Source organism: Protopterus annectens, chromosome 2.part0, assembly GCF_019279795.1.
Source record: "Protopterus annectens isolate FY-2018-M chromosome 2.part0, PAN1.0, whole genome shotgun sequence".
Classification (NCBI taxonomy): Eukaryota; Metazoa; Chordata; order Ceratodontiformes; family Protopteridae; genus Protopterus; species Protopterus annectens.
In genome coordinates, this window is record NC_056728.1 from 1,795,559,443 (window position 1) to 1,795,586,613 (window position 27,171).

Consider the following 27,171-nt stretch of genomic DNA (forward strand, 5'->3'; position numbering starts at 1 on the left):
AATAAATGCAGCATAATAAATGCAGTTGAGCACTTTTATGAACAAGCAGCAAAAGCAAAATAAAGTAATACAGTAGGAAGAAGCACAAATACAGTAAAAGCAGCTGAATAAAGTGTAATTTTTTAGATTAAGTGGGAATGGAGGAAACAGAAAATAATTCAAGATTGAGAACCTGTGGGAGTGGGCCTTCCTAAATACTCTCTCTCTACTTGGTAGAATGAGCTGATGAGATGGGACTGGGCAATGTGTCCAAAATCAGATTTATAGTAGGGATGGGCAACTCAAAAGCCAGCAAATTTAAGAACACAAGAACATTTGGGTGTGTGAGAGGGAAAATTAAAATACAGCCAGAGATCACCAGTAGTCAGGCAGAGTACAGCAAGCAGGCCAAACAAACAATTCAGTTAAATAGAGATATTTCTAACTAAAAGAACAATGCTGTTTCTCAGCGCCTCCCACTAATTAACTGATGTTATTTACTGTTTCCCTTACTCCTTCCCCGGTACAATCATGGTCATCGGCAGTGTCAGTAAATTCCTGTCATGAATATTCCATGACTTCTTACTTGACTGAGATCTCAGGCCTTTAAAGCCTTCATCTTGTTCAGCGTATTCCTAGAGTCCTGCTATAACTTAGCAAATGGCTTGAACCTGTTGTAGGTAATGGAAAACAGATTTTGCTTGGCTGAACTTTTGTTTTGCATACTTTGAGTCTAGAGATCTGGTTAGTTGATCTCTCCCCTTTCTTTCCGCAGCAGGTTTATTCAGGTATGTTAAAACCAATCTCTCTCTCTCCTTTACAGTCGTTGCTGGACTATTTGCAGTCCCTTACTGGTCACCTTCCATAGGAATGTGATATTGAAAATATTCTTCGCCCTTCAAACTACTGTGTGTGGCAGGGAATCTCAGGATGACACTAAATTCCATTTCCCGTCAGGATATTTGGAAAAGCACCATATGCTTTCTTTTGGCATAAAGTGAGGCAGTATGATCCAGCGCTCCATTTTATACTGATAAATTTTTGTGTTCTTGAGTTATCAGAAATAGTTGATTAACAGCAGTCTTTCTAAACCCATGCATACAATCCAAATGTTCCCTTATTTTCTCTTTAGCATTCTGCATTTCATCCTCTTGTTTTGTGAGAATTCCCGTATTCTGCAATATTTTCACCTTTTGCAGCACCTGTAAATAATTCTTATTATTTCTTAACTATATATATATATATATATATATATATATATATATGTATATATATATATATATATATATATATATATATATAATTTTGTTTTATTTATTCCCAATAGTGTAAACTCCATTTTATTTTTCCCATTCTGTATTTATTTCTTCTCCGAAAATTTCTATCCTCCCATATAACACCCTGTTAAATTTCACTATCCATTCTTGGAATTCCTCTACTGATGTGATGGTGCTGCGGTAGCGTTTGTCACCTCACAGTAAGACGTTGTCCTGTTCGATTCAGAGCTAGAGCGTCTTCTGTGTGGAGACATGCATGAATGGGCATAACTTCGTTGAAGGTTGTGCATCAGGGCCGGCAACTCGGCAAGTAAAAATCTACTTCCAATCATTAGCGGTCCAGAGTTCCGCTGTGGTGACCCCTAACCGGGAAAAGCCGAAAGACACAACATTCTTGGCATTCCTCTCTTTTTAACAAGTAGGTGGAAAAAGTGCCATTATCTCACTTTAACTTTTACCCTTATTATTTTAGTTTTTATTGGTGCATAATCTGAAATAGTTGGATGTGTGTTGAAGCTTTCAATTAAATGCACATATTCCTGTGAAATATAATTCCTATCCAGTCTAGTCCAGTTATTGTAATTTGGGGAATAATATGTAAATTCCATGCAAGTTTCTACTACTGAATTAATATCTTCCATGCCAAACATTTTCACAGATTACTTCAGAAATCTGCATTCTTTTATTCTATTCTGTGTTCCCCTGTTGCATCTTCCCTGTTGTAAATCAAGTTCCAGCCCCCACCTGTAAGTAATATTTCCTGCTGAAAACTGATTTCTCCTAAAAATTTAAGCTCCATAATCGCAGTTTCTGTTGTAATATGAATACATGCCAGTGTAATTCTTTGCCAGTAGCCCCTTACTACCACAAATCTGCCATTGTTGTGTTCTTCCATCACTGTTGGAGTCCGTCTAGCAGTCAGTAATATTACTCGCCTTTTCCTTTGTCCTTGATATTCTGCTGAATTTCTTTCCTGAAATCTTTTCTTTGTCAAATTCACATCCTCATTTCTTAACAAATGTGTCTCCTGTTAACAATGCTGTTTGCTCTGTGCATTCTTTAATATAATTCAATATATTTCCTTTTTCTCTGTACCTGTAAGGCCATTTACATTCCAAGATGGGCAGCATAGCCATTATGATATAAAGCTGCTGTTCCAACTTACTATACATAGCAATTTTTTTGTATGTATATTTCCAACTTTTGTGTTACATGTTTGGCAGGCTGATCCTTTTGTGCAGTTTTCTTCTCATCTCCATTTGAACTTGTTACAGTTCTTAAGATTTTTTTGTTTAATGAAAACCCTTGAACAAAAAACAATGCATTTTCACAACATCCCTATCCCCTTATTAAATTAGAACAAACGCACAAAACTATGTACATTTTTAACAAATAAAGTATAACCCTCCAAATATGGACAACTGCCCCAAATCGACAGCTATATCCACAGAAGTAACCTAATCTAAAATTAAGGTTACCCATGCTAAAATGCATGTCACAGCCTGTATTCCCACTTAAACCCATTACTGTGTTTAATTTTCTTATCTATATTCCTGTCCCAGATATGAAAAACAGCTTGTATACTTTCAGAAAACATTAAACGTTTAGCCCTAAGAAAAAGTGTACTGGCTATCTTTAAGTAAAAATAAATTATGCACTATTCTATTAAATGCATTAAAGTATTAAGAATGCTTCTCTCTTATTCACTTACCATAATTTCAGACTTTTTCACTGAACTATTTGTACCTTTAAATTTCACATGTCCTTCAGTAAAGACTGTTCAGAATTCTGAAGATTAATTGTATGCAGTTGCAGATACCTTTTCTCCATGTAGTCCACAATGGAAAAAATAGGGACTTGCAGATGTTTGAAGGAATCTTTTTAAATTTCACTAAGACAGAATATACTTAGTTCCCTTGGCTAACTGCTTTTAGCTGCTGACTTCTTGTCTGTCACTGAGATTTACTAATGAAAAAAAGCTAATATCTTTTGCAGATGCCAGAATATTAGCATGTTTCGTGGTGTGACAACACACCACTGGACCAGTAATCAAGGAGCCTCAAGCCTCACCACTGGCAACAGTGAGGGACATTAACTGAGAGGATGACAAGTACACACATGGTATTTCCAGATGCAGCTCTCTACATCAAGTACAGTTTCCCTTAAGAGCACACAAATTCCACAGTCAGTCCGGGGCTGGTTTTTCACAGTTTCTCCATATCCCCAATAAGACTCCCCACTGGCACAGCTATAGGGTTGAGTCCTTAGCCAGGGTTCCAAGACAAGTCGTCCAACACTCACTCTGTCCAACCAGTGCTTTATTTTCCTGCCCAAGTAGCTGACACACACTCTTGGATATTTGTTTTACACACACACACACACACACACACACACACACACACACACACACACACACACACACACACACACACACCTGCGAAAGGCTGTCACAGGTTTACTAGCTATGCCCCCTTCTGCCCAGACTATAAGGAAGTTACCACTGCCACCAGAATCCCTTATCAGTTACTTTAAGGCTGTTAAAGGGTGTCCAGTCTTACTGTGTAATATTAATATTAACACAAATAGTTTGACAGAGTAAGGCAGTTAGGAGTGGTCCACACAGTGTCACCAAACAAATATGCAAGTACTCTCAAAGCTTAAATATCTCTACAGAGATCAGCCACAATAAAATGTTTAAATATATTTAATAATAAATATTTAATAATGAATAAAGGGACAAGACAATACGACACGAAATATATATTCACAGTGACATCAGAGTTCAAAACTACAGGAAATATTTAAAACAGCATTGCAAGACAGTCTCATATAAATAATAAATATCTAAACTAAGCTTTACTGTATTCCTGACTGAATCTAAGAGAATTTCTATAACCTAAGAACTTACTAATAGAGCAAGGCGGATGTGGTGAATTGGATTTTCTAGTTGTTGGGTCCAAGACGGATTACAGAATGTTCTGTCTCACTAAGAGACTTCTCAGATTAATATCTACAGTACTACTGCCGGGATAGCTTGCAGAATGACATAATTTCTTGTCATCTACTCCTAGTTCTCATGCAAAACAACCATTGATGGCAGCTGGTAACATTTAGCATCTACCTGTAAAAATAGTCATAAAATGGCTTTTGCTAAGATCTTTGGCAGATGCTGAAAGTCATAAAACAGTTGCATTCCTTCATGCTTTCAAGACTAATTAGTTCACCCTAAAGAAAGTACAGAAAGTTTCCTAGTACAGATATAGAGTCTCTTGCTGCATTGAAAACTGAAAGATACCATATTTTATGGCCTTAGCCATAAAGTAATTTAATTTCCAATATTTTCCTAAAGTTTGCTAGGCTGAAGTTAACCCTCCAGTTTCCTCTGTTAACATATATATTTAAACAGTTACAGTAGTGCAAGAACATTTTTGTTCTCTTCCAGTAGGGCACACTGTGGATGCATTTTAAGCACAAGCACTTTGTAAAATACCTTTTCAACATGCATATCTATACACACCAGTTTGATATACACATGACATACAGTTCTAATACAGTTGTAACACAAGCATCTTATGTAAATCATGTTGATATTCACAAGTGATATATTTACAGAATTCCAGCTAGCTGTGCTGGCAGTATCTCCTTTCGTCACACATGGCTTTCATCATTTTGTCTTATTTTTCAAGCCTGTTTGCTTACAAAAAAAGCTTGTTCATAACCTAAGGCAAGGATGTTAATATAGAATTTCACCCTTGTAAAACAGTGAACATTATCATGTAGTATAATATAATCACTACACTTTTATACCCCACTTCTACCCAGCAGCCATGATCACACCATAAAAATTTAAATTTGCTTCTGTTCAGCCTTTCTTCTCTTGTTTATACTGTAGAATCCATATTTCTTGCATCTAAAAATGTGCTTACTGCAATATCCTTAACACGTATAACAATTACTAAAGACTACCCGACACACTTGAAATGTCCAAGACTGCACACTACTTAAAACTACTTTACAATATATTCTCCAGTGTATATCCTGAAATATTTTGTAGAAATACTAAGAACAACATTATGTACTTAGTTACTATTTTTTTCTTTTTAGTGTACTTCAAAACATTAAAGACATAATGTGAGGTATATGCTTTACAGTCCACCCACACGTTTAACAAAGTCATCTAAATTGTAGTCTTTTTCTCAGCCACTTTTATTTGCAAAACCATATTTGACAAATGTGATTGATGCTTTATAATCTCACATTTGTTCACTGATTTCAGTGTTGCTGGTATTTCTGATCATTTCCATCTCCCAACACCAGTCTCTGTTTCATGTCCAATGTACTTCTGATTCTTTCAGACAATTCCCTTTTTTTTCCAAAACCGCAAACATTTTTCTTCATAAGATTGGAAAAGGTTTCACTGACAAAGTCTCTCTATGAACTTTATTGTCTGAAAAATGAGAAGTGGAATCCCTTTCTGCTCGCTGTCTCACTTTTTGTTGGGTAAACTTTATTTTCACCTTAATGTCTTGCGCATCACTAATATGATCTTCCATGAAAAAGTACTCTAAAGACAGCTGGTAGAACACATTGAATCCCACACTTGCCTGTTGATATTCCCTGATTGCTGGGACACATGTCCTTCTCTTCTGCCAGGTGTACAGTGAATAATAATTTTCCACAAACACTGTCTCCAATTTTTAATACTTTTCCTTTCTACTGCAGTTTTGTCAGGATCAACTTTTTTGTGATGGTATGATGGTATCTGTGCTAATATAGGTCTTGGCTGCTTTCTCATGGCCAGTTTTGGAACATACACTTGATGTGCCTTTTTGATTAACAAATCCTGCTGTGCAACACCAGTCCAGTTGCGGTCTATATCAGTTGAGCGAAAACCCCTTTACGTGAATACCAAAACATCGACCCCTATACTTCGAACCGCGAAAATCCTCAATGCACTAAACTGCAAAAAATAAAATATCGAACTATCATAATCGGCCAACCCCACCACCCACTACTTAGTACCTACCCAAACAAAATAAATAAACCACATACATACACTAACCAGACCCTACAGACATAAACCCAAACAAAATAAATAATCCACATACATACATTTAACAAAACCCTACTTCCAACATTACACTAAATCCCACATACACAACTATCTATGCACTATCCTTAACCCCTCCCTAACCCTAACATCCGTAACTACCACACACTTCCCCTACAGACATACACCCAAACAAAATAAATAACACACATACATACACTTAAAAAAAAAAAAAAACTCTACATCTAACACTACACTAGTCCTATCTATCACACACTTGCCTTATGGAGCTATACCGCAGATGGGCCAACCAAAACAAATCGACATTTCGGAATTCCCGGTTTTGGACATTTGAGGTTTACGTACTTTGCGCAATATGTTTCGGCGTATTCATATTCGCGTAATAGGGTTTTCGCTCAACTGATAGACCCTCCAGTTGCTTGTTTGTGGTTTCATAAAAATTTAATGCAGTCTGTTCCTTCCAGTTTCTGTGGCACAGTAGAAAATAAAAAATATATATATAAGCTATCCCAGCTACTAAAGGAGACTCACAAAACAAAGCAGCAAATCCAGAAATAAGTACAAGTGAGTCAAACCACCACGGTCCAGTCAAATTAATGTCCAGAAGATATGTAAAACAGCAAACAATTTATTGGAAAAAGGTTAGCGCTTTCGCGGGGTTACCATTTCATCAGACCAATTACAAAATGAAAAGAAAAATCACATTTTCAAAAAAGTACTCAATCAGTAAGAAACAATTAAAACTGAACCAATTAAAAGACAAAAGTCATCTTACATCATCTTCTGCCTAATAAGGCAGGTTTAAGGGAAGTGCCACTATTAAGGTCTGGAGGTTTATAAGCCCTCATAGAGATAATCCACTTTAGTTCACACAATTCAACAGTGTTGTTAAAATCACCTCCTCTTCTGCTGGTATGCACAGCACTTGCAGAACCCTAAATAAAAAGGTACTATGGCCTGGATAAGATAAGGCATGATTAGCTAGTGCATTAGTTATAGCCTGATTGCGTACGTTTCCTAAATACTCAAGAATTCTTTCCCTCACCTGGCCGGTGACAGGGTGTGTAAAACAGGGATCTGGAGAAATAGAGCAAGCCTGTTTTACACACCCTGTCACCGTTTGTGTTTTTTACACCTAGATTTGTGGCAACATGTAGGAGCAGGAACTTAGTTTATCTTGCTACATGCTGTTCCTGTAATGGTTTTTACATTGGTAAGGCCACACGCCAGATGAGGGAAAGAATTCTTGAGCATTTAGGGAACATACACAATCAGGTTATAACTAATGCCCTAGCTAATCGTGCCTTATCTTTTCCAGGCTATAGTTCCTTTTTGTTTAGGGTTCTGCAAGTGCTGCATCCCAGCAGAAGAAGAGGTGATTTTAACAACACTTTTGAATTGTGTGAACTAAAGTGGATTATCTGTATGAGGCCTTATGAACCTCCAGGCCTTAATAGTGGCACTTCCCTTAAACCTGCCTTATTAGGCAGAAGATGGTGTAAGATGATTTTTGTCTTTTAATTGGTTCAGTTTTAATGGTTTCTTACTGATTGTTTGAGTACTTTTTAAAAATGTGATTTTCATTTTCATTTTGTATTTGGTTTGATGAAGCGGTAACCCTGTGAAAGCGCCAACATGTTTCCAATAAACTGTTTGTTTTACATATTCTCTGGACATTCATTTGGCTCGACCATGGTGGTTTGACTCACTTATACTTATTTCTGCACAGTAGAAAATCTCAGTTTGCCACTGTATGCTGTCCTCCAATTCTACTATTGTTTGAAACCACTTTCCTTGAAAAGCATCACACTCTGACAACTTTTTCTTCATTTCATCATCTGATTTTTGCAGTTATTTCAATTCGTCTGACTAGATAGTTAAAACTTCTGTTTTTAGCAATCTTTTTGTTTGAGTTGATACATTCCTTCAGTTTTTCATTTATTTTTTTAGCATCTCTGAGTACATTTGATTGTTCTTTTAAATTACTGGAAGCTATTTCTTGAACCAGAGCTGAAGCTTGACCTGCTTTTTGCTGAACAGCTGCAGAATCCTTCCCAGATGGTGACTTTTCTTCACCTTTTTCTGGTTGATTTTCTTTCAGATTTTCCAAATGTCTTCTTTGCTGGCATTCGGGCCGTGTATTTACTAGCCAGTAACTAAATTTTACCCCAAAACAGTTTTAATAGCACTCCTTTTTCTCAGTTTCTGTTTTCACACAGGGAGAGCTTAAATTGTTGATCAATGTGTAGCCATCTTGGAATGCCTATCTTTTTGACTGATAAGGAAGAGCCAGAGATGGTCCTTAATAACAGCAGGGATAAGATAAACAATCAATCCTAGATGGGATGTCCTATTGCAGAGCATGTGTGCATGGGCGCACCTGCCTACCTATGGACAATTTAGAATTTTACTAGATGTTCTTCATTCCACATTGCTGCAGTCCTAACTATTGGGTAGTCCGCTGTCCAGTCGGCCCGAATACCAAAGTATATGGCTGACGTTGGTCAGGGCGCATTAGACTGACATCAGTACGTCAGGGTACTAATGCGCATGACCGACGTCATATCCTCAGTCTTTTTTGCCGCATGGTCCGATGCAGAAGCAATTTTGCGAGTGCAGGTTGGCGTTCTGAAAGTTTCTGAAGCCAGAGTTTCAGACCGAATCAAAGTTGGCTAAGTACCCGTTGGAATATTTTGGTTTCTTCTTGCCTCAGTATTTAACCGGATGTCAGAAAAAGTGAATAACTGTATTTCTTGTGGGAAACAGATACCTCATAGGGATTACCATACTTTGTGTGTACCTTGTTTAGGGCCTGAGCACGACGTTGTTGGATGCCGCTCTTGTGCTAGATTTAACAAACGCACTATTAAGAGAAGGTTAGACTGTGCCAGGTTAGTGTTTGGGAAGCGTTGTAATTATAAAATGCCGTCGGATGCTCCGACGCCGGCTTCGGCTAAAAAAAAAAACGCAAGGACAAAACAGCAAAGCCTAGAGTGGAGGAACCGACAGTCCCAGACGTCGGTTCTTTAGAGGGCTCAGTAGAGCCGGAGGTTTTGCCAGGTGTTTCTTTGGAGTCTCAGGGAGAGACTTTACTGTTACAGGATGTATCCTCTCAGGAAGTAGGCCAGGCTGAGGGGGCTTCTCAGGTGGCTGTTCTTCCCTTTCTTCCTAAGGTGGTCAGAGCCTCCCCTTCTGTTTCCAAGGCTTCTTTGAGGGGCAGGCCGAGTTTTGCTTCAGTGGGGGTTTCTCCTAGTACTTCAGGGTCTTTGCCTAAGAAACATATGCTTAAAATGGCAGAGGATTTGATTACTATGATAAGGGGTTCTATGCCCCCTCCTGATAAGAGGCCTAGGGTGGAATCTGAGTTTGAGAGTTTTGAGCAATGCTCGGAGGCTTCTGAGTCTTCGACTGAAGACTTGCAGGAGTTCCCTCCTTATTCTGATTCTGATGTGGATGATTCTACTCCTTCAGCTTCCCCTCCTGAGGATTTTTCATTTTCAGAGACTCTGCATTCCATGAGGGAGCATTTTAAATGGGAAGGTCAAGATTTCTCTGATTCCAGGAAAAGGCTTAGGGAATTCTTGTTTTTACCCCAGCACAGGCCTTTAGCTATACCTCCTGTTTTGAATGTGGTGGAAGATGTTTTTGCAGAGGCTTCCCTGCATCCGGATTCTTTGCCTCCTGCCCCAGTTAAACCGGATAGGTATTATAGGGTGCCTGAAGCTCATAAGTATCTTTTTAAGAGTCCTAGGGCAGACCCGGAAACTGTCTCTCAGGGGCCTAAAGGTGTGAAGGCCTCAGTTGTTAAAAATCCTGTCCCTCCTGATAAAGAGGCAAGGGCTTTGGATAGATGGGGAAAGAAAGTGTATTCTTCTTCCACTTTAGCCATGAGGGCGTTGAATTGTCGGTTTCACATGTTAAAATATCAGAATTTTCTTCTTTCGCAGTTGAAGTCTAAGGTGGATGCTCTGGCGGAAGGTATTGAGTGTAAAGAGTTGCAGGATTTAGTTCATGTGTCTGAACAAGTGGGTAAACATTCCCTGCAATGTGGTTTTGATGCTGTGCAGGCCTCCTCCAGGGTGGCTGCCACTGGTTCTGTTCTTCGTAGGCACGCCTGGTTGTGAGATCAGAACTTAGCTGAGCATGTTAAGACAAGGAGTTTGGATGCTCCTTTACAGTCTGATGTGTTGTTTGTTTCGCCTGTGGAAGCAGTTTTAAAGAAGATGGAGGACAAGGCTAAGTCTATGCAAACTGTTAAGGATTTTTTGCAGGTGCAGCCTCCGAAGTTTAGTAGAAATTGGCCTGCTAAGGGATGGACTTATCCTGCTTATGATTCCCAGTCTAGGGGTAGGTCTAGACGTGGTAGGGGCAGAGCTCAAGGTGCTTTTAGGCCTAGGGCAGGGGGTTCACCTGCTCAGACTTCTGGTGAGGGCAGGGGTCAGTCCTTTCGTAAGCAGACCCAATGACCTGCCTTTTCAGCTGCCAGTACCTTCTCGCCTGGCGGCACCTCTAGGAGGAAGACTGTCTCTTTTCGAAGAAAATTGGGATTTAATTACCCAAGACAAATGGGTTCTGGATATCATTCACCACGGTTACAGGTTTTATTTCCATACCTTGCCTCCTTTCAAAGGCATGCCAGACATTCCTCCTCTACAAAGACAAGGGCTCACAAGCAAATTTATCAGTTACTCCAAATAGGGGCCATTCAGCCGGTTCCTGTGCCAGAAAGGGGCCTAGGATTTTATTCTCGCCTGTTCCTAGTACCAAAGAAGGGGAACACGTGGAGACCAATTTTGGATTTATCTATCCTCAACACTTATCTGGACATTCCCAAGTTCAAAATGTTGACGTTACAACAGCTTTTACCTCTGCTGGGCAAGGATCACTGGATGGTAACTTTAGATCTCTAGGAAGCTTACCTTCATGTGCCTATAAGACTAAGTTGCAGAAAGTATCTGCGTTTTCGAGCTGGAAATTCTTATTATCAGTTCTCTGCATTGCCCTTTGGCTTATCTACTGCGCCCAGAGTATTCACAAAGGTTCTGGCTCCAGTGATAGCTTACTTCAGGCTAAAAGGAATTCAAATCTATCCTTACTTGGACGATTGCCTGATTCTGGCTCAAGAAAAGGAAAACCTTCTACAGCATTTGGAATATGTCATAGCAGTGCTAAGATGCCTAGGGTATTCTGTGAACGAAATAAAGTCCAGTCTAGTACCCTCTCAAGACATGTGCTTTCTGGGTGTGAGACTGAATACAGCAGCCCAGATGGCCTTTTTAACCCCGGACAAACAAAAGAATCTTTCCAGTTACTTCCATCAACTATCTCTTCAGTCCGGGCTGACTCCAAGGACAGTCCTTCAAGCCTTAGGGTTCATGGCATCTTGTATTCTGGTGCTTCCCAATGCCAAACTGCATATGAGGAAGCTACAATGGTATCTCAAAAATGTATGGACACAGCACTGCCAGGATTTGGACACTGTCATTCAAATAATACCTTGCATTCAAAAGGAATTTTTGTGGTGGGCTCAGGAATGTCACCTAAACAAGGGACTCTCTGTGACCCGGCCAGAGGCGAGTCAGATTCTAACGACAGATGCCTCAGACATTGCTTGGGGAGCTCATCTAAATGGAAAGTGGATACAAGACAAGTGGCCTGCCAGACTACAGCATCTACATATCAACATGAAGGAGATGTTAGCAGTCCAGTTTGCATTAATGGCTTTCAAGGAGTTACTTCTTCCAGGGCAGGTGTTGATTCTAACAGACAACACAACTGTCATGTGGTACATCAACAAACAAGGGGGAACACCTTCTTACCCATTGTGCAGGCAAGCAATAATTTTATGGGAGACTGCGCTAAGCTTGCAACTAACTCTTCAGGCAAGGTTTCTGCCGGGAGCACAGAACTCCTTAGCAGATGTGTTAAGCAGACAAATCATGGATCCCCACGAGTGGAAACTGGATCTTCATGTATTTCAAAAGTTGACAGTGTCCTGGGGAACTCCAGACATAGATCTGTTCGCTTCTCCACTAAACCACCAGCTGCCAAAGTTTTGCACAAAGAGGTTTCATCACACAGCTTGGAAAGTGGATGCTCTTTCTTTCAGTTGGAAAAATCTTCATGTGTATGCGTTTCCACCTCTGCCTCTTCTTCCAAAGGTGCTTCTAAAGGTCAGACAAGACAAGCCAAGGATGATTTTAATAGCTCCAGATTGGCCTCGGCAGCACTGGTACCCATTGCTGAGGAATCTGGTAAAGAAGCCTCCATGGCCTTTACCCTTGATTCCACATCTGTTGTCTCAGAAGGACGGTCGTCTGCTCAATGTCAAGCTTCACTCTCTTCATCTAACAGCCTGGCATATTCTGTTTGGAAAGACAGCAGGTCTCAACTTCCTCAACAAGTTTTAAATGTGATTATGGAAGCCAGAAGACCTAGTACAAGGAAAGTGTACGCAGAAAAATGGAAGAGATTTTTATTTTGGACTGCAGCAAAGACTTTGGAGATTTCAGAGCCTAATTTGAGTGTGGCTCTTCAATATCTTACTGAGTTTCTGGACAAAGGTTTGTCTTTCTCTTCCATTAAGATTCATGCTACAGCAATTTCAGCTCACTATGATTGTGACCCACCATTGTTTTCACATCCTTTGTTCAAGCAATTTCTTAGAGGGGCAAAGAATATAAGACCCCCACGTAGAGCTCCTACTCCTGCTTGGGATCTCAATTTTGTGTTGGAGAAACTTACTCTACAACCTTTTGAGCCTGCAGCTACTGCTGAACTGAAATACTTGTCATGGAAGACTGCTTTTTTGTTGGCCATTACTTCTGCAAGAAGGGTTTCTGAGTTACAGGCCCTTATGGCGGTTGAGCCTTTTTTGATTTTCATAAGGATAGGGTATCATTACGTACTAATCCTTCCTTTATGCCTAAAGTGGTTTCTAGTGTGGCTTTAAACCAAACTATTCATTTGCCTACGTTTTATGCAGATCCCCAAAATAAAGGGGAAAAGATTTTGCACACTTTAGATGTACACAGGCAATTACGTTATTATTTGAGCAGGACTAAGGATTTTAGGCAGTCTCAGCAGTTGTTTGTTTCTTTTGCTTTGAGTTCTCAGGGCAAGCCTGTGTCAAAACAAACTATTTCTAGGTGGATTGGGTTTTGCATTGCATTTTGTTATTCCCATCATGGCAAGGAGATTCCAGCTGGGATTAGGCCTCATTCCACTAGGGCTACTGCCACTTCAACAGCTTTTTTAAGGGGGGTGGCAACTAAGGATATTTTGGAGGCAGCTACTTGGAGTTCAGTGCATACTTTCTCTAAGCATTATCACCTTCCTCTCTACTCTAAGTCTAGGGCTGGTTTTGCCACAGCTATTTTGCAAGGCATATTATCAGCTCCTGCTTCCTTATGATTTGCCAGCCTCCCTTATCTCTGCTTTGGGATTCTACCCAATAGTTAGGACTGCAGCAATGTGGAATGAAGAACATAGTACAGTTTTGTACCTACCATAAATGTAGATGTTCGAGGATCCACATTGCTGCAGTCCAATTTACCCTCCCTCCTTCCCCTCTGTGTTTAGGGGTGGTTGTGTAGGTGAGGTTATATTCTGCTAATTTTGTATATTTTGTATATATATATATTTTGGTGCAGATATGTTGGGAGTTTTTGGTTTTTGGCCTTATCTTTTCAGGGTCTTCTGACATCTGGGGCAAGAAAAGACTGAGGATATGACGTCGGTCATGCGCATTAGTACCCTGACGTACTGATGTCAGTCTAATGCGCCCTGACCAACGTCAGCCATATACTTTGGTATTCGGGCCGACTGGACAGCGGACTACCCAATAGTTAGGACTGCAGCAATGTGGATCCTCGAACATCTACATTTATGGTAGGTACAAAACTGTACTTTTCCTTCTACATCGCAAATATGTGCCAAATGGTAAAGTATAGTACCCAGTAAAAGCGCACATGGATGCAGACTCCATAAAGTAAACACACCTGTCACAGGCCAACCTGGAAAACCCTCCTAACAGTAGCTCTAATTAATTTATGGAACTTTACACCAATTGCTGAATGCATTAATATCAGTGCTGTTAATGATGATTCACTGCTAAGCAGTTATTGTACATTCAGTATCTATATTCATATATGCCATAGATACAGGCAGCAGTGTGTTATCAGCCAATTAAACCCCTTAGGAAAATGTTGACTCCTCCAAAAAGTCACCAAGCAAGGAAATGACTATAACACATCAAGAAGCATCTTCTATAAAGGGTGGAAGTTTGTTCCAGTATAGAGCAACTCAGCAGAAAGGTTGGCTGTAGTGTAGGCCTTATATTTTTGCAGTCTAAAAATCATGTTTTCAGATTATTGGAACCAGCATTAGAGCTAGAAGCCATAAAGTTTGATCTAAATAAGCAGAGTATAAACTTTGGTACAAACATTTAGTTAAAAAGTTGCTGAACCCTCTCAGGTTTTATATTATTGGAGGTGGAAGGGGGTCACAAAGGAAGAACAATACTCTAAATGTGGCTTAGTCTGGTCCTTAAAAATAGAGTGAAAGACATTGGGGTGTTTGCTACTGAAGGAAAAAAAAAAGATCCTGTCTGCCGAGTTGCCTAAATTGTAGTAGGTGTGCTTGCTGTACTTCAAATCCCTGCATACGTTAGTAGGATGTAAGGGATATGGACTAAAAGAATATACTCTGGGCAAAAATGACATGCAAGTTACTTTACTAAGGATAGATATTTGTTCTGCTTACCTTTATTTTATGAATTTGGTATTTCATGTCTCAGGCAGATTGTAAAATCCAGAGTATAAAAATCAAAAAGCATAAAGCCCAGAAGAGAACATTGGGGAACCAGTGCTGAAGTAAAAAATTGCATACTAAGTAAATTATTGAGACTCAGTCTGACACCTATTGAGCAACCACTTTTTGATCTGGCAGATAATATAATAATATATGCTTAAATGGAAAAGTGTCTTTATCAGTTTGATGACTGAATATATTGAAGCCTTTGGACGTATCTATAAAGACCACATTAATGGGTATACATTCCTTCAAAGCAATAATATCATCACTAAAATAGTGGATGTTTGTCATTGTAGATTTCTTTTAATAAAGCTATGCTGTTTTCTTTCCTTGTAACCTGGGGCAAAGACTGCTGTTTTCCAAGTTGTAGGAGCCTCATCAGTGGCTAGAGACATAGTAAAGCAATACTAAGAAAGGCAGTAGTGTCATGGAAAGTTCACATCCGGGTAATCAAAGTCAGATACAGGTGTGCTAGGATGCCACGGCCAGATACTCCAGCAGTGGGGTTCCTAAGATGTTTATGAAAAAGCACCCTACCGTGAAATCAGTTAAAACAAAATGCACAAGTAACAATGCACAGAGGGCATATGGAATAAGTGGATGGTGATAACATCTTGTATGCAAAACCAGTAATGATATCTACTAAATGCAGTCTGGATTTTCTAAGGTGCTGTGGTATTGTTGTCCTTGTGATAGTTCCAGGAAGAGATGAACAGTTAGGGCACAGATCACCCATAAGGAGTCTATATGATGAATGTAGGGATAGAGCCTGTCTTTCTTGGTAGTTCAGGTCTTTTAAGCCCATGATCTTTTTAGTTAAAACCTTTGGGTGCCTTTTCAGTTGCTTGATATACTTAGTAAGGTATATCACAAAGGGGACATTGTACTTGATGGGTCTAATCAATGCAGATTACAAGGAGGTGAGGACTTTTGAGTTGGGAGAAATACATTTTGCTATGAGCTCTGCAAGGTAAAAGGATTTACTAACAGGTGTTGTAACATGATGGTCAGACAAAAGGGAACTGCCCACCCAAGTACCGATGTCTGTCACAACCTTTTTATTTTAAGTAGCGTGTTATCTATGCTGTAACTAGTTAGGGGATCCTTACTAAATACTACAGCGTTGTACTTTTGGAGTTGAGCTTGAGCCCATGTTTAATGGAGCAGCTATCGGCAAGTGTAAACTCCTGCTGGAGCACCTGTTTGTCAGATGGGGACATGACTCCCAGCTTGTAATCATCTGCAAACAAATGTCCTAATTTCATAAGTGTAGATCTCAGAAGTAGATGCAGAACAGCAGTGATCTTAGTAGTACTTCACTGGTCACCTTCATGCTCTGAGGATGCACTCCCTCCTTGGCTATCCACCTAATCACATGCAGATCTATATGGAGCTCCTTCAACTTGCTTATATTGGCATGTATTATGGTATCAAAGGGTCTATGGTCAGTGATCAAATGGAACTTGCATCAAACGGCTAAACATCGAACGTTCATTCAGCAAATGTTCATTTCATCAAAGGGGAAAGTAAGTAGTTGGCCACCACTTCCCCATCTGCCTTTTTCCCCTCTGTAGTGCAGTCTCGGTGTTGGTTTATATAATTGGGGGGTGGGAGGGGTGAAGCTCCCCACCTGGATGCATTTGAAATACTATGGTGGGCACACCAGGAATTGGTGGCCAGCTACTTTCCTCATCGATGAATTGAAAGTTTACTGATGAACGTTCAAGGGAATAGGGTTCGATGTTCAGCCATTCGATGGAAGTTCTATTCGATGGCTGAACATAGACCCGGTATCAAATGCCTTGGCAAGGTCAAGGTACTGTATGTGACTGGCTTGTCTACAGCCTGAGTAACACACTCAAAAAGTTCACAAGATTCATTTGACAGATTCTACTCTTGACAAAGCCGAACTTGTAGGGATTGAATCTGGTAAGATTTTTTTAATGTCATTGTTAATTAGGTCAGTTATGATAGGTTTCATCACTTTGCCTGTAAAACTTGTTAGACTAAATAGTCTGTAATTCCAAGGGTCTGTGGTGGGTCCACCTTATAGAGTGGCATCACAACAGCTGTGTACCACTCTGTAGGATAAAGTCAGTTGCTAGGCATACATAGCAGAGGTTGAGGAGAGGGTCTGCCAGTGCTTGCTTAATGCTAATAATTTGGCATCTGGGTATGTTCTCAGGCCCCATGAATGAAGTCATCTTTTTTTTTTTTGGAGACTACCTTCAGTGCATGCTCTTTTATGATGGTTGGTGGCTTGATTCCTTTAGGGATAGTGGGTTTAGAATAAATGTGTCTGGGTAAAGTTAGCAGTAAATTTATTTGACAGTATTTTGGAAATATCCGTTGGATTGGAGCAGTTAGAACCACTATGAATACACACTGTCGTAAGCTTGGCCAAGTTTATAAAAATGGCAAAGCTTTGTTAATCAGAATATGAAAAGAGTACACGAGAAGTGGAAAGAGGCGTGATCTGTCATTAAACATTCTAGATTTAGCTGTTATGAATGGCTTGCCCTTTTGTAGCTTGTTGTATACAGACATTTTATTTCAGCTGTTCATTGAGGCATACTCAGAGTAGCTTGACTGTGTTTGCAGCCACAACAGATACAGAATCCATTGCTGTGTTATGGAGAGTGTTGGTGCAGGGAAAAGAATCTTAGTGTCTGGAGAGGACATGGGAGGGTTGTTTTAGTGAGTGGCTTAAGGAAGACCATTGTTTGTAACTCTGTTGTTTAATCGGCTGTAGAACATACTAGGAGCACAGGATAAAAAATTTGCACAACATGTTGTCAAGCAGAGCTTCCCATGAACTGGGGATGAATAAACACTGGAAACAAACATGTGGAAAGGGCTTGGCATTGAATTCAATGCTTTCAGCATCATCTACAGCAGACTGCTTTAAGTAAGGGGTTAGGGCTGTCTAGTTATTGATGTTAGGAAAAAGATGTGCTGATGGCAAACAAGTGTGGAGAGAAAAGCACCAAAAAATCAATACTGTATTACAAAAAAAAGTAAGGAAGTTGTTCCATAATATGCTTACCTTTTAAGCAAAGATGCATGAACTTGTTAAATATTATTCTAAAGTTAATAAGATAGTTGTGTTTTAAGTGCATCACAGTGAACAAATGTAGGTCTAATTATCTTGATTAAACTATAACTGCTCCATTTAAATTGTTCTGGATCTAGCAGAAATTTGGCATACAGTTTGTCAAGTGCAGCACTCTAGTATTGTGTTCCTACTCTACTTGCGGTAATGTTGTCCGATTATTTTTATATCTTTGATTTTATAAACTATAGAGTTGATCAAGCCAGTATATTTTAATTTAAATTTTTAATTTGGAAGTGCCTGAACATAATAGTGACTAAAATATACTTGATAGAGAAGTGTAGTTGTAGGATGGTTCATGTATGCACTTAAACACAAGATATATATATAACGCATAATTTGTTGTTATCTTTAAATGCTGTAACATTTAGAAACACATGGATTTATCTATTGCATATGCAGACTGGGAACTGCAAAAACATTCTTCTTGGGTCTCACAGAAGTGCATGCAACTAGGCATAGAAGAAACACAAAATGAGAGAATAGAAAGATATTTACCTTTGAGAACTACTGATTTAAAACGGAAATGGACCTTCTTCAGCCTCCCCTCAAAACACATGCACACAAGCAAAGCACAAGTAAAGGGACTGGTGATTTCTAGTCTTTCTAGTCATATTTCAGACACTTTGTGTTTATCTGCTGAAATTTCTACCTTTGTACCATACTTAATCTCAGAATGCAGCATTGCATAGTCTGTCCACATGTAAACACAGTGGAGGGATGCCGAGTACCTTTTGTTGCACTGTGTACCCTCTTTCTCTCTCTCCTTTTCTGTTAAGGGATAGTTATCACTTGCTTGCTTTTTTGGAAGAAAATGAATCCTGTATAGCAACCACAAGTCTAGGCCACCAAACTTAATTTTTGGCTTGGCTGCTTGTCGGCACTAGCAGGGGGATAAATGTTCCATCTTATGGAGCATGGTGGAGCGAAACTAGCCATGTACTGAAGAGGTCCCCTCAAAGGAGGGACAAATATGCAAGTACATAGCCAAGAGGTGGTGACACTAAGTAGTTATAGCCCTTATAGTAGGTATGCAGGAATGTGCATCTGTGCGGAAGGGCATTGTGAACCTCATCTGTGATGCAGATCACCAGTCTCCCTGCCATAGAGGTGTGGCTTTAACCCATCTCAAACATTTTCATTGCTGGTTACCCTTTGAGGCATAAAAGCACCCTCATAACTGCCTGAGTGATGGCCCTACTGGACAAGTTTCACACTAAGCCTGCGTGAAAGTCTCGAGGAAGGTACAAATGGATGTCTCAGTGGAATAGGCTTGATGGTCAGCAAGGATGGGGGCAGAAAATGTCTTGGTAGTAAGGGGATTGAGAGAAAAAAAGGATATAAGAAGACCAGGAAAGTTAGCATTGTGTTCAGACGAAGGTGAATATAAAGACAAAGTAAGAGCCTTTGGAGCTGCGTAGATGTATATCTGAAGATCTTGAAGAAAGAAATGGTGTTTCATAGGTAGCTGTGATCCACTTACTTTAAAGAAATTATATCTGACTGTCATTGGGCTAGTCTAATCCATGCCAGCTTTACTGACCTGCAGGTTATTGACACCTTCTTTACCTAATGGAGTTTTCTTGGCAGAATAAAAGTTGGTTGTTTTAGGAGTTTTAACTGGAATGACAATTTACTAATGTAAAGAAGGATCAGTAATGCAAGTAACACATTTGGGGTGTTTTTTGGAGAATAACACAATGGTTTATTTTTCAGGGGAAAGTGTTCCTGTAATGAAGACATCCTTACCAAGTGACAGAGAGACTAGTAGTACTGTGTACTCTCCAGTGGATCACAAACGTCATACTCTGTTCTGCGGAACTCAGATCATCCAATCCAAATCCTTTGATGGGGAGCAGGTCATTGCAGTGGTAACTAGAACAGGTAAAATTCTTACCAAATTAAAAATATATAGTAACTAATGCTGCTGCAGAGAAATGCTCTTTTTAATAATGCAGTATCTGTAAGTAATTTTGGGTAGGGCAAGCTTGTTTAACTTGATCCTTTTACAGTTACTACCTAGAAAAGTGTCCTCTGACTAGGATTCCATCTGCATGCAGTTTCAGATCACAGGCTTACTATATTTTTTCTACCTGTAGTACAATGCTAATTGAGCAAAAATATTGTACAATGAGAACCCAGTCATGTTCATTGCTCACTTTCCATGTTTTGCTCTTCCACCCCGAAATGGTATACTTTATGTTGACCACTCAAAGCAAGCAATAGAAAAAAGGATTTCTTGGGCTGTACTGTTGGGACTATTCATTTCTGTTTTTAATACTAGACAGGGATATCTGCTTGAATGCATTTGTCATGGTACGCCTTGGGTAATCTGATAAAAAATATATATAAGTAAATATCTGATTATTGCCCAGTTCTTTTTCTTTTCCTTTTGTTATTTGTATCAGAGCTTGGGAAACCCAGGTGTTATCTTAATGTACTGCAGTGATTACTTTTAGTTGAGTTACTGTTTCATATTTATTTGGCTTAGAAAACACATTGGTTAACTGGAACAGGCAGTCTTCACAGGTGTCTTAACTGTCCTACTTTGCAGGGCACCCATTCCTCACCATTTTACATTTTTGTATAGACCACATTTTCACCATAAATTAGTCAAGCCCACTTTTTCTGTAAGCATACTAGCCTAAGACTGTCAAACAATGATAGTGGTGGTTGTCAAACTACTTTGTTTGGCACCTCTTTGCCATCCATTAGAATTCCATTGGTGATGATAAACCAGGATAGCCATCACTGCTTCTGTTTGCTGCACTTCAATAGCTGTATCCACCAAGATAAGGCAGGCACATTATAGATATGTGATGATGGTCATGTTCTTTCTTTCTATTCAATTCCCAGCAGCTTCCTAGTTGAATTTTTTGTTTTATTCTGTGGAGCATTTCATTTTGTAGACTGCACATGTAGACCTCTCAGTCACATATAGATTTTTCTGGGTGATTATCCTGATTAGCCATCCTTATCTGAATTAAGGGCCTTTGCCTCCAGATCCTCTGTGGCATTTTTGTCCTGACAGAGCCATGAAAAATCCACCTTCTTTCTCCCTATGGGCTAAAAGTACCTCAAGCAGACATGAGAGCTCTTGTTAATCTGGGACCCAGCATGCAAAATAGATGTCTCATGTTGTGTTCTTCTCTCTGGTGTACAATTTGTACTTTTGTTTTTGCAAAAATTGAGCTCAGTAGGAAGTTGTTCTCACACAGTGCTTTAATGTGGTAGAAGCTGCCTGCTGCACTGGTGGCTGTATGTCATCTCATCCCCGTACTCACTTTCAACACTGCCAGTCAGCAGCAAGCAGTTTTAGGAATAATGTTGTGAAGGGGTGGGGATTATGATAAGATTTACTCCTGCGTCTCCCATGTGATCCAGAGGGTGACACTTGAGGGATCAAATGCTTGTACGTGGAGGGATTAAATCTCAACATCACACTCACTCCATCACAGTATGGTTCTTGTTATGCTGTTGAAAAGTTATATGGATTGTTAGCCATCTTGTGAACACTGTCCATGCATGGTACAGATAAGTTAGTGCTGTAGATTTTTTTTTTAGTTTGTAAGGAACTGTAATCATGAAATTAGTGGCTGACTTTTTGTGGGGTTTTGTGACTGTTGAGCATAAGCAGTTGTGTGCTGCCATGATTGCCTGAATTTGTTTTGTCTTTATTAATGAAAATAGCATATTTTAGATCCAAGTTAAGTCGTGAGTCTTTAAAAAACAAAACATAGCATGTGATGTTGAGAAAAGGCTGTAACAGCTGTGGGCATTTTAATTATAACCTGTAGAAGATGGTAATTAAGTAAGGAAATGTAAGATAACTGCTTCTAATGGATATTTGTAACAAGTGAAAAGGAAACTGTGGTCATTTTCTGTAGCATGTTATGGTATGTTGGGTGTGTGCTTTGCAGCTGTTTTGTATTTTACTTGTTTTATTAGTATATTTTTGTAGTTTTTGTGGCTGAGGTGAGAAGGATTCGAAAGTGATGTTATAGACAGCAAAGATATATTTATAATAGGAAAATAACATCTCTAGTGTAATTCCTAATGTGCATTTCTGGTTAGCTGACATACACGATGTTCATCTTGTTACACTGCTGCAGTCATTACACTTGGGTTATCCTGCCATTAGGCGGTTCCCCAGTCGGCCTGAGTTCCAAAGTCTTGGTCTGGCTTCGGTTGCTGTCGCCTCCTCCCTGACGTCAGTGCGACAGGGGTATATAAGATGCAGCCGACGCCATTTTCTTTAGTCTTTCTTGCCGCGCGGTGCCCAAAGCAAAAGCAGTTCGCAAGTGCCGGTCGGCCGTCTCCTGAGATTTTCATTCCGAATCCCAAACCGAAGTCTTCTACAAAGCTAAGTACCCCGTTGGGGAAACTTTTTCTTGCCTCAGACCGATGTCAGTAAAAGTTAATAACTGTATTTCTTGTGGGAAGCAAATACCTCATAAGGATTTCCATTCCTATTGTATCCCATGCCTAGGCCCAGACCACGACGTCACTGGTTGTCGGTTTTGTGCTAGGTTTAACAAGCGCATTATTAAACGTCGGTTTGATTTCGCCCGACATTATTTTGGTAGAAAATTCAATTATACCATGCCGTTGGAACTTCCGACGACCGGAATACACAAAAAGCGCAAAGACAAGGATAGGCATCCGAGGCCCAAAACTGACGACAAAGCCTCTTCTAGGCCAGTCGCTGGTTCTCTGGTTTTCAGCGAGGCACCTTCGCAGCCCCTGACAACCGCTTCTGTAGAACCACAGGCCGCCTCTGACTCCCACGTGGAGATGGCTGGGCCTCCGGATGCACAGGTTATTCAGCCTACCGAAACTAACCTTTCAGAGGGATCCGGAGTAGCTGAGCAACCCACAGCTTCAGAGGGTGTCTTCAGACCAACTCAGTTAAGCATTAAACCCTCAGCTAAGTCTAAGCCTCCTTTAAAATCAAAGAAACAAATACAGCATTCTCCAGGACAGGCCTCCGTGCCTAAGAAACAAATGCTCAAAATGGCCGAAGACCTAATCACTCTGATCAGGGGGTCCCATCCCCCTCCTGATAAAAGGCCTAGACAGGATGCAGACTATGACTCATCCGACCAGGTGTCCATCTCTTCTGATTCATCCTCAGACCTAGGATATTCTTTACCCCGTTATGAGGATTCTGATGCTGAGGAATCAGTTCCATCAGCCTCACCGCCTGAGGACTACTCTTTTGGAGAAACCCTACATACCATGAGAGAGCATTTCCACTGGGAAGGCCATGATTACTCAGAATCCAAGAAAAGGCTCAGAGACTTCCTTTTATTACCTCAACACAGACCCCTTGCTATTCTGCCAGTGTTAGATATTGTGGATGATGTGTATACTGAATCCAGCTTATATCCTGATTCCTTACCTCCAGCCCCTGTTAAACCTGACAGATTCTACAGAGTCCCTGACTCGCACAAATTTCTGTATAAAAGCCCTGTAGCTGACCCTGAAACTATTTCTCAGGGACCCAAAGGAGTTAAGGCCTCATCAGCCAATAATCCAGTTCCCTCTGACAGAGTTCCAGAGCATTAGACAGATGGGGAAAAAAGGTATATACTTCTGCAACTTTAGCAATGAGAGCCTTAAATTGCCAGTTTCACATGCAAAAATATCAGCAATTTTTACTGTCTCTGTTAAAACAAAAAATGCTTCCAGAATCAGATCCTCCTAATTTTAAAGAAATGCAGGATTTATTGCATGCAGCTGAACAAGTGGGAAAGCATACTTTGCAATGTGGTTTTGATTCTCTAGAGGCCTCCTGCAGAGCAGCAGTTACAGGCTCTGTCATTAGAAGACATGCTTGGCTAAAAGAACATACGTTACCAGATCATGTTAAAGCAAACTTATTGGATGCACCTTTGCAGCAGGATGTGTTATTTGGAGTTAAGGAAGAAGAGGTATTAAAGAAAATGGAGGATAAGGCTAAATCTATGCAAACGGTGAAGGATTTCTTACAGGTTCAGCCTCCTAGATTTAGCAGAAACTGGCCAACTAAGGAATTGGTCCTTTCCAATTAGACAGACCTCAAAGGGGAAGATACAGACGTTCAAGAGGTAGAGGTCAAACACAAGGTCCTTACAGGCCACGACAATGGGTTGCATCAGGCCAGAAAGAAGGGGAAGACAGGCCCCAACCATATAAAAAGCAGCTTCAGTGACTTCCCACTACAGCTGCCAAACAAATTTCTTTTGGCAGCCCCCTTGGGAGGAAAACTGGCACTCTTCTACCACAATTGGCAAATGATCACCAAAGACAAATTGGTTCTCAACATTGTATTTCAAGGTTACAGGTTCCACTTTCACACTCTGCCAAGGTTAAAAGGAATGCCAAATCTGCCACCAAATCAATGAGCAGAGGCTCAAAAACAAATTACAGCACTCATGGATATGAGAGCTATTCAAAAGGTACCATCACAGGAGCAAGGACAAAGATTTTACTCAAGACTCTTTCTGGTACCCAGAAAGGACAAAGCCTGGAGGCCCATTCTGGATCTTTCATCTCTAAACACTTACCTGGATGTTCCGAAATTCAAAATGTTGACACTACAGCAGCTTCTTCCCATGCTGGGCAAGAAAGCTTGGCTTGTGACTTTGGACCTCAAGGAGGCATACCTGTATGTCCCTATCAGACAGTACTGCAGAAGTTAATTCAGATTCTTAGCAGGTTCAGTGCACTACCAATTCTCTGCACTGCCCTTTGGCTTATCTACTGTGGCCAGGGTCTTCACAAAGTGCCTGGCACCAGTAATTGCATTTTGCAGACAGAAAGGAATTCAAATTTATCCGTACCTGGATGACTGCCTGATTCAAGCAGAGAGCAAGGACATTCTTCTAAAGCATCTGGCGTTTGTAAAAAAAATATTAAGTTGCCTGGGGTACACAGTAAACGAAAATAAATCAAAACTAGTGCCCTCACAAGAGGTTATATTCCTGGGTGCCAGCTTGAACACATCGGCCCAGATGGCTTATCTCACGCCAGACAAGCAAGGACAACTGGCTCAATACTTTCAATTGATGGCAGCACAGACCCAACTCCCTGCAAGAAAAATTCTGCAGGCCTTGGGTTACATGGCATCCTGCATACTACTGATTCCATATGCCAGACTGCATATGAGGAAACTACAATGGTACCTAAAGAATGTATGGTCTAAACACTGTCAAAGTTTGGAAACAGTTGTACCACTAATCCCTTGACTTCAACAGGAGTTTCAATGGTGGGCTCAAGCTTGTCACCTCAGCAAGGGACAGCCTTTTACACACCAACAGATGTATCGGATTACGCCTGGGGAGCACACATGGCAGGCAAATTTATTCAGGGCACGTGGCCCGCAGAACAAAGGCATCTTCATATCAATCAAAAAGAGATGCTAGCTGTACAAAATGCCCTTATAGCTTTCAAGGACCTGCTGCATCCAGGACAACTACTGCTAAAGACAGACAGCACCACAGTTATGTGGTACATAAACAAGCAAGGGGGAACTCACTCCTACCCTCTATGCAGACAAGCCATAACTGTGTGGAACACAGCTATAAACCTTCAAGTTCATCTGCAAGCACAATTCCTGCCAGGAGAGAAAAACACACTGGCAGATGACTTAAGCAGAAACATCATGGATCCCCATGAATGGGAATTGAATCCACAAATATTCAGAATGACAACACAGAAATGGTGGAGCCCGGACATAGATCTGTTTGCATCTCCAATAAACTGCCAGCTACAAAAATTCTGCACAAGGAGTTACCATCCACAAGCATGGAAAGTGGATGCCCTCTTTCAGCTGGGAGAACCTACAAGTATACGCTTTCCCACCACTACCTCTCCTGCCAAAGGTACTCATAAAAGCCAGGCAAGAAGAGCCAAAGATGATCCTGATTGCACCAGACTGGCCACGCCAGCACTGGTACCCAATCTTAAGGAGCTTGGCACAAGAACCACCCTGGATTTTGCCTCATATCCCACATCTGCTGACTCAGCACAACAATCAAATACTACACAGCCAGCTAAAGACCTTAAACCTAGCTGCATGGAAGATTCCTTATTCAAGCAAGCAATGCCTCTCTCCAAAGCTGTTATGGATGTCATTCTGGAGGCCAGAAGGCCTAGTACCAGGAAAGCCTATTCGGATAAATGGAAGAGATTCTGTGCATGGAACCAAGCTCACAGCCTTGACCCTCTTGTCCCAGACATTCCTCAGATACTACAATACTTAACTGAGATGCTGGACAAAGGCCTCTCCTTCTCATCCATCAAGATCCACGCCTCTGCCATCTCTGCTCATTACAACACAGATCCACCAATTTTTTCTAATCCTCTGTTAAAACAGTACTTCAGTGGGGCTAAAAACATAAGACCACCCTGTAGAGCACCTACTCCAACTTGGGACCTCAATTTTATTTTGGAAAAATTAACTTTACCTCCTTTTGAGCCAGCTAACACAGCAGAATTAAAGTACATCTCTTGGAAAACTGCTCTGCTCCTGGCAATAACATCAGCACGAAGAGTTTCAGAATTACAGGCACTAATGACAGTGGAACCTTTCCTCATTTTCCACCAGGACAGGGTGTCTTTAAGAACGAACCCTACGTTTATGCCAAAGGTGGTATCCAGTGTGGCTCTAAACCAAACTATTCACCTGCCAACTTTTTATCCTAAACCACAGAATAAAGGGGAGAGACTACTGCATTCTTTGGACATTCACAGGCAGTTACGCTTCTACTTGGACAAAACCAAAGCTTTCAGAAAATCTGAGCAATTATTGGTAGCATATGCTGCAGGAGCACAGGGAAAAGCCATTTCAAAACAGACTATTTCAAAATGGATAGGACATTGTATACGTTTCTGCTACACATACCATGGAAAACCTGTACCTAGCAGCATTAAAT

The 27,171-nt window shown here is 40.5% G+C and overlaps 1 protein-coding gene across 3 annotated transcripts in view; it reads left to right on the forward strand.

Moving 5' to 3' along the window:
- Window positions 1-27,171, forward strand: part of ATP13A2 (ATPase cation transporting 13A2) — a 2,158,003-nt gene that overhangs the window by 1,232,698 nt on the left and 898,134 nt on the right. For all 3 annotated transcript variants that reach the window (XM_044061825.1, XM_044061827.1, XM_044061826.1), the window contains exon 12: window positions 19,970-20,137. In XM_044061825.1, coding sequence (XP_043917760.1) covers window positions 19,970-20,137 — 168 coding nt within the window. The remainder of the gene's footprint in view (window positions 1-19,969; window positions 20,138-27,171) is intronic.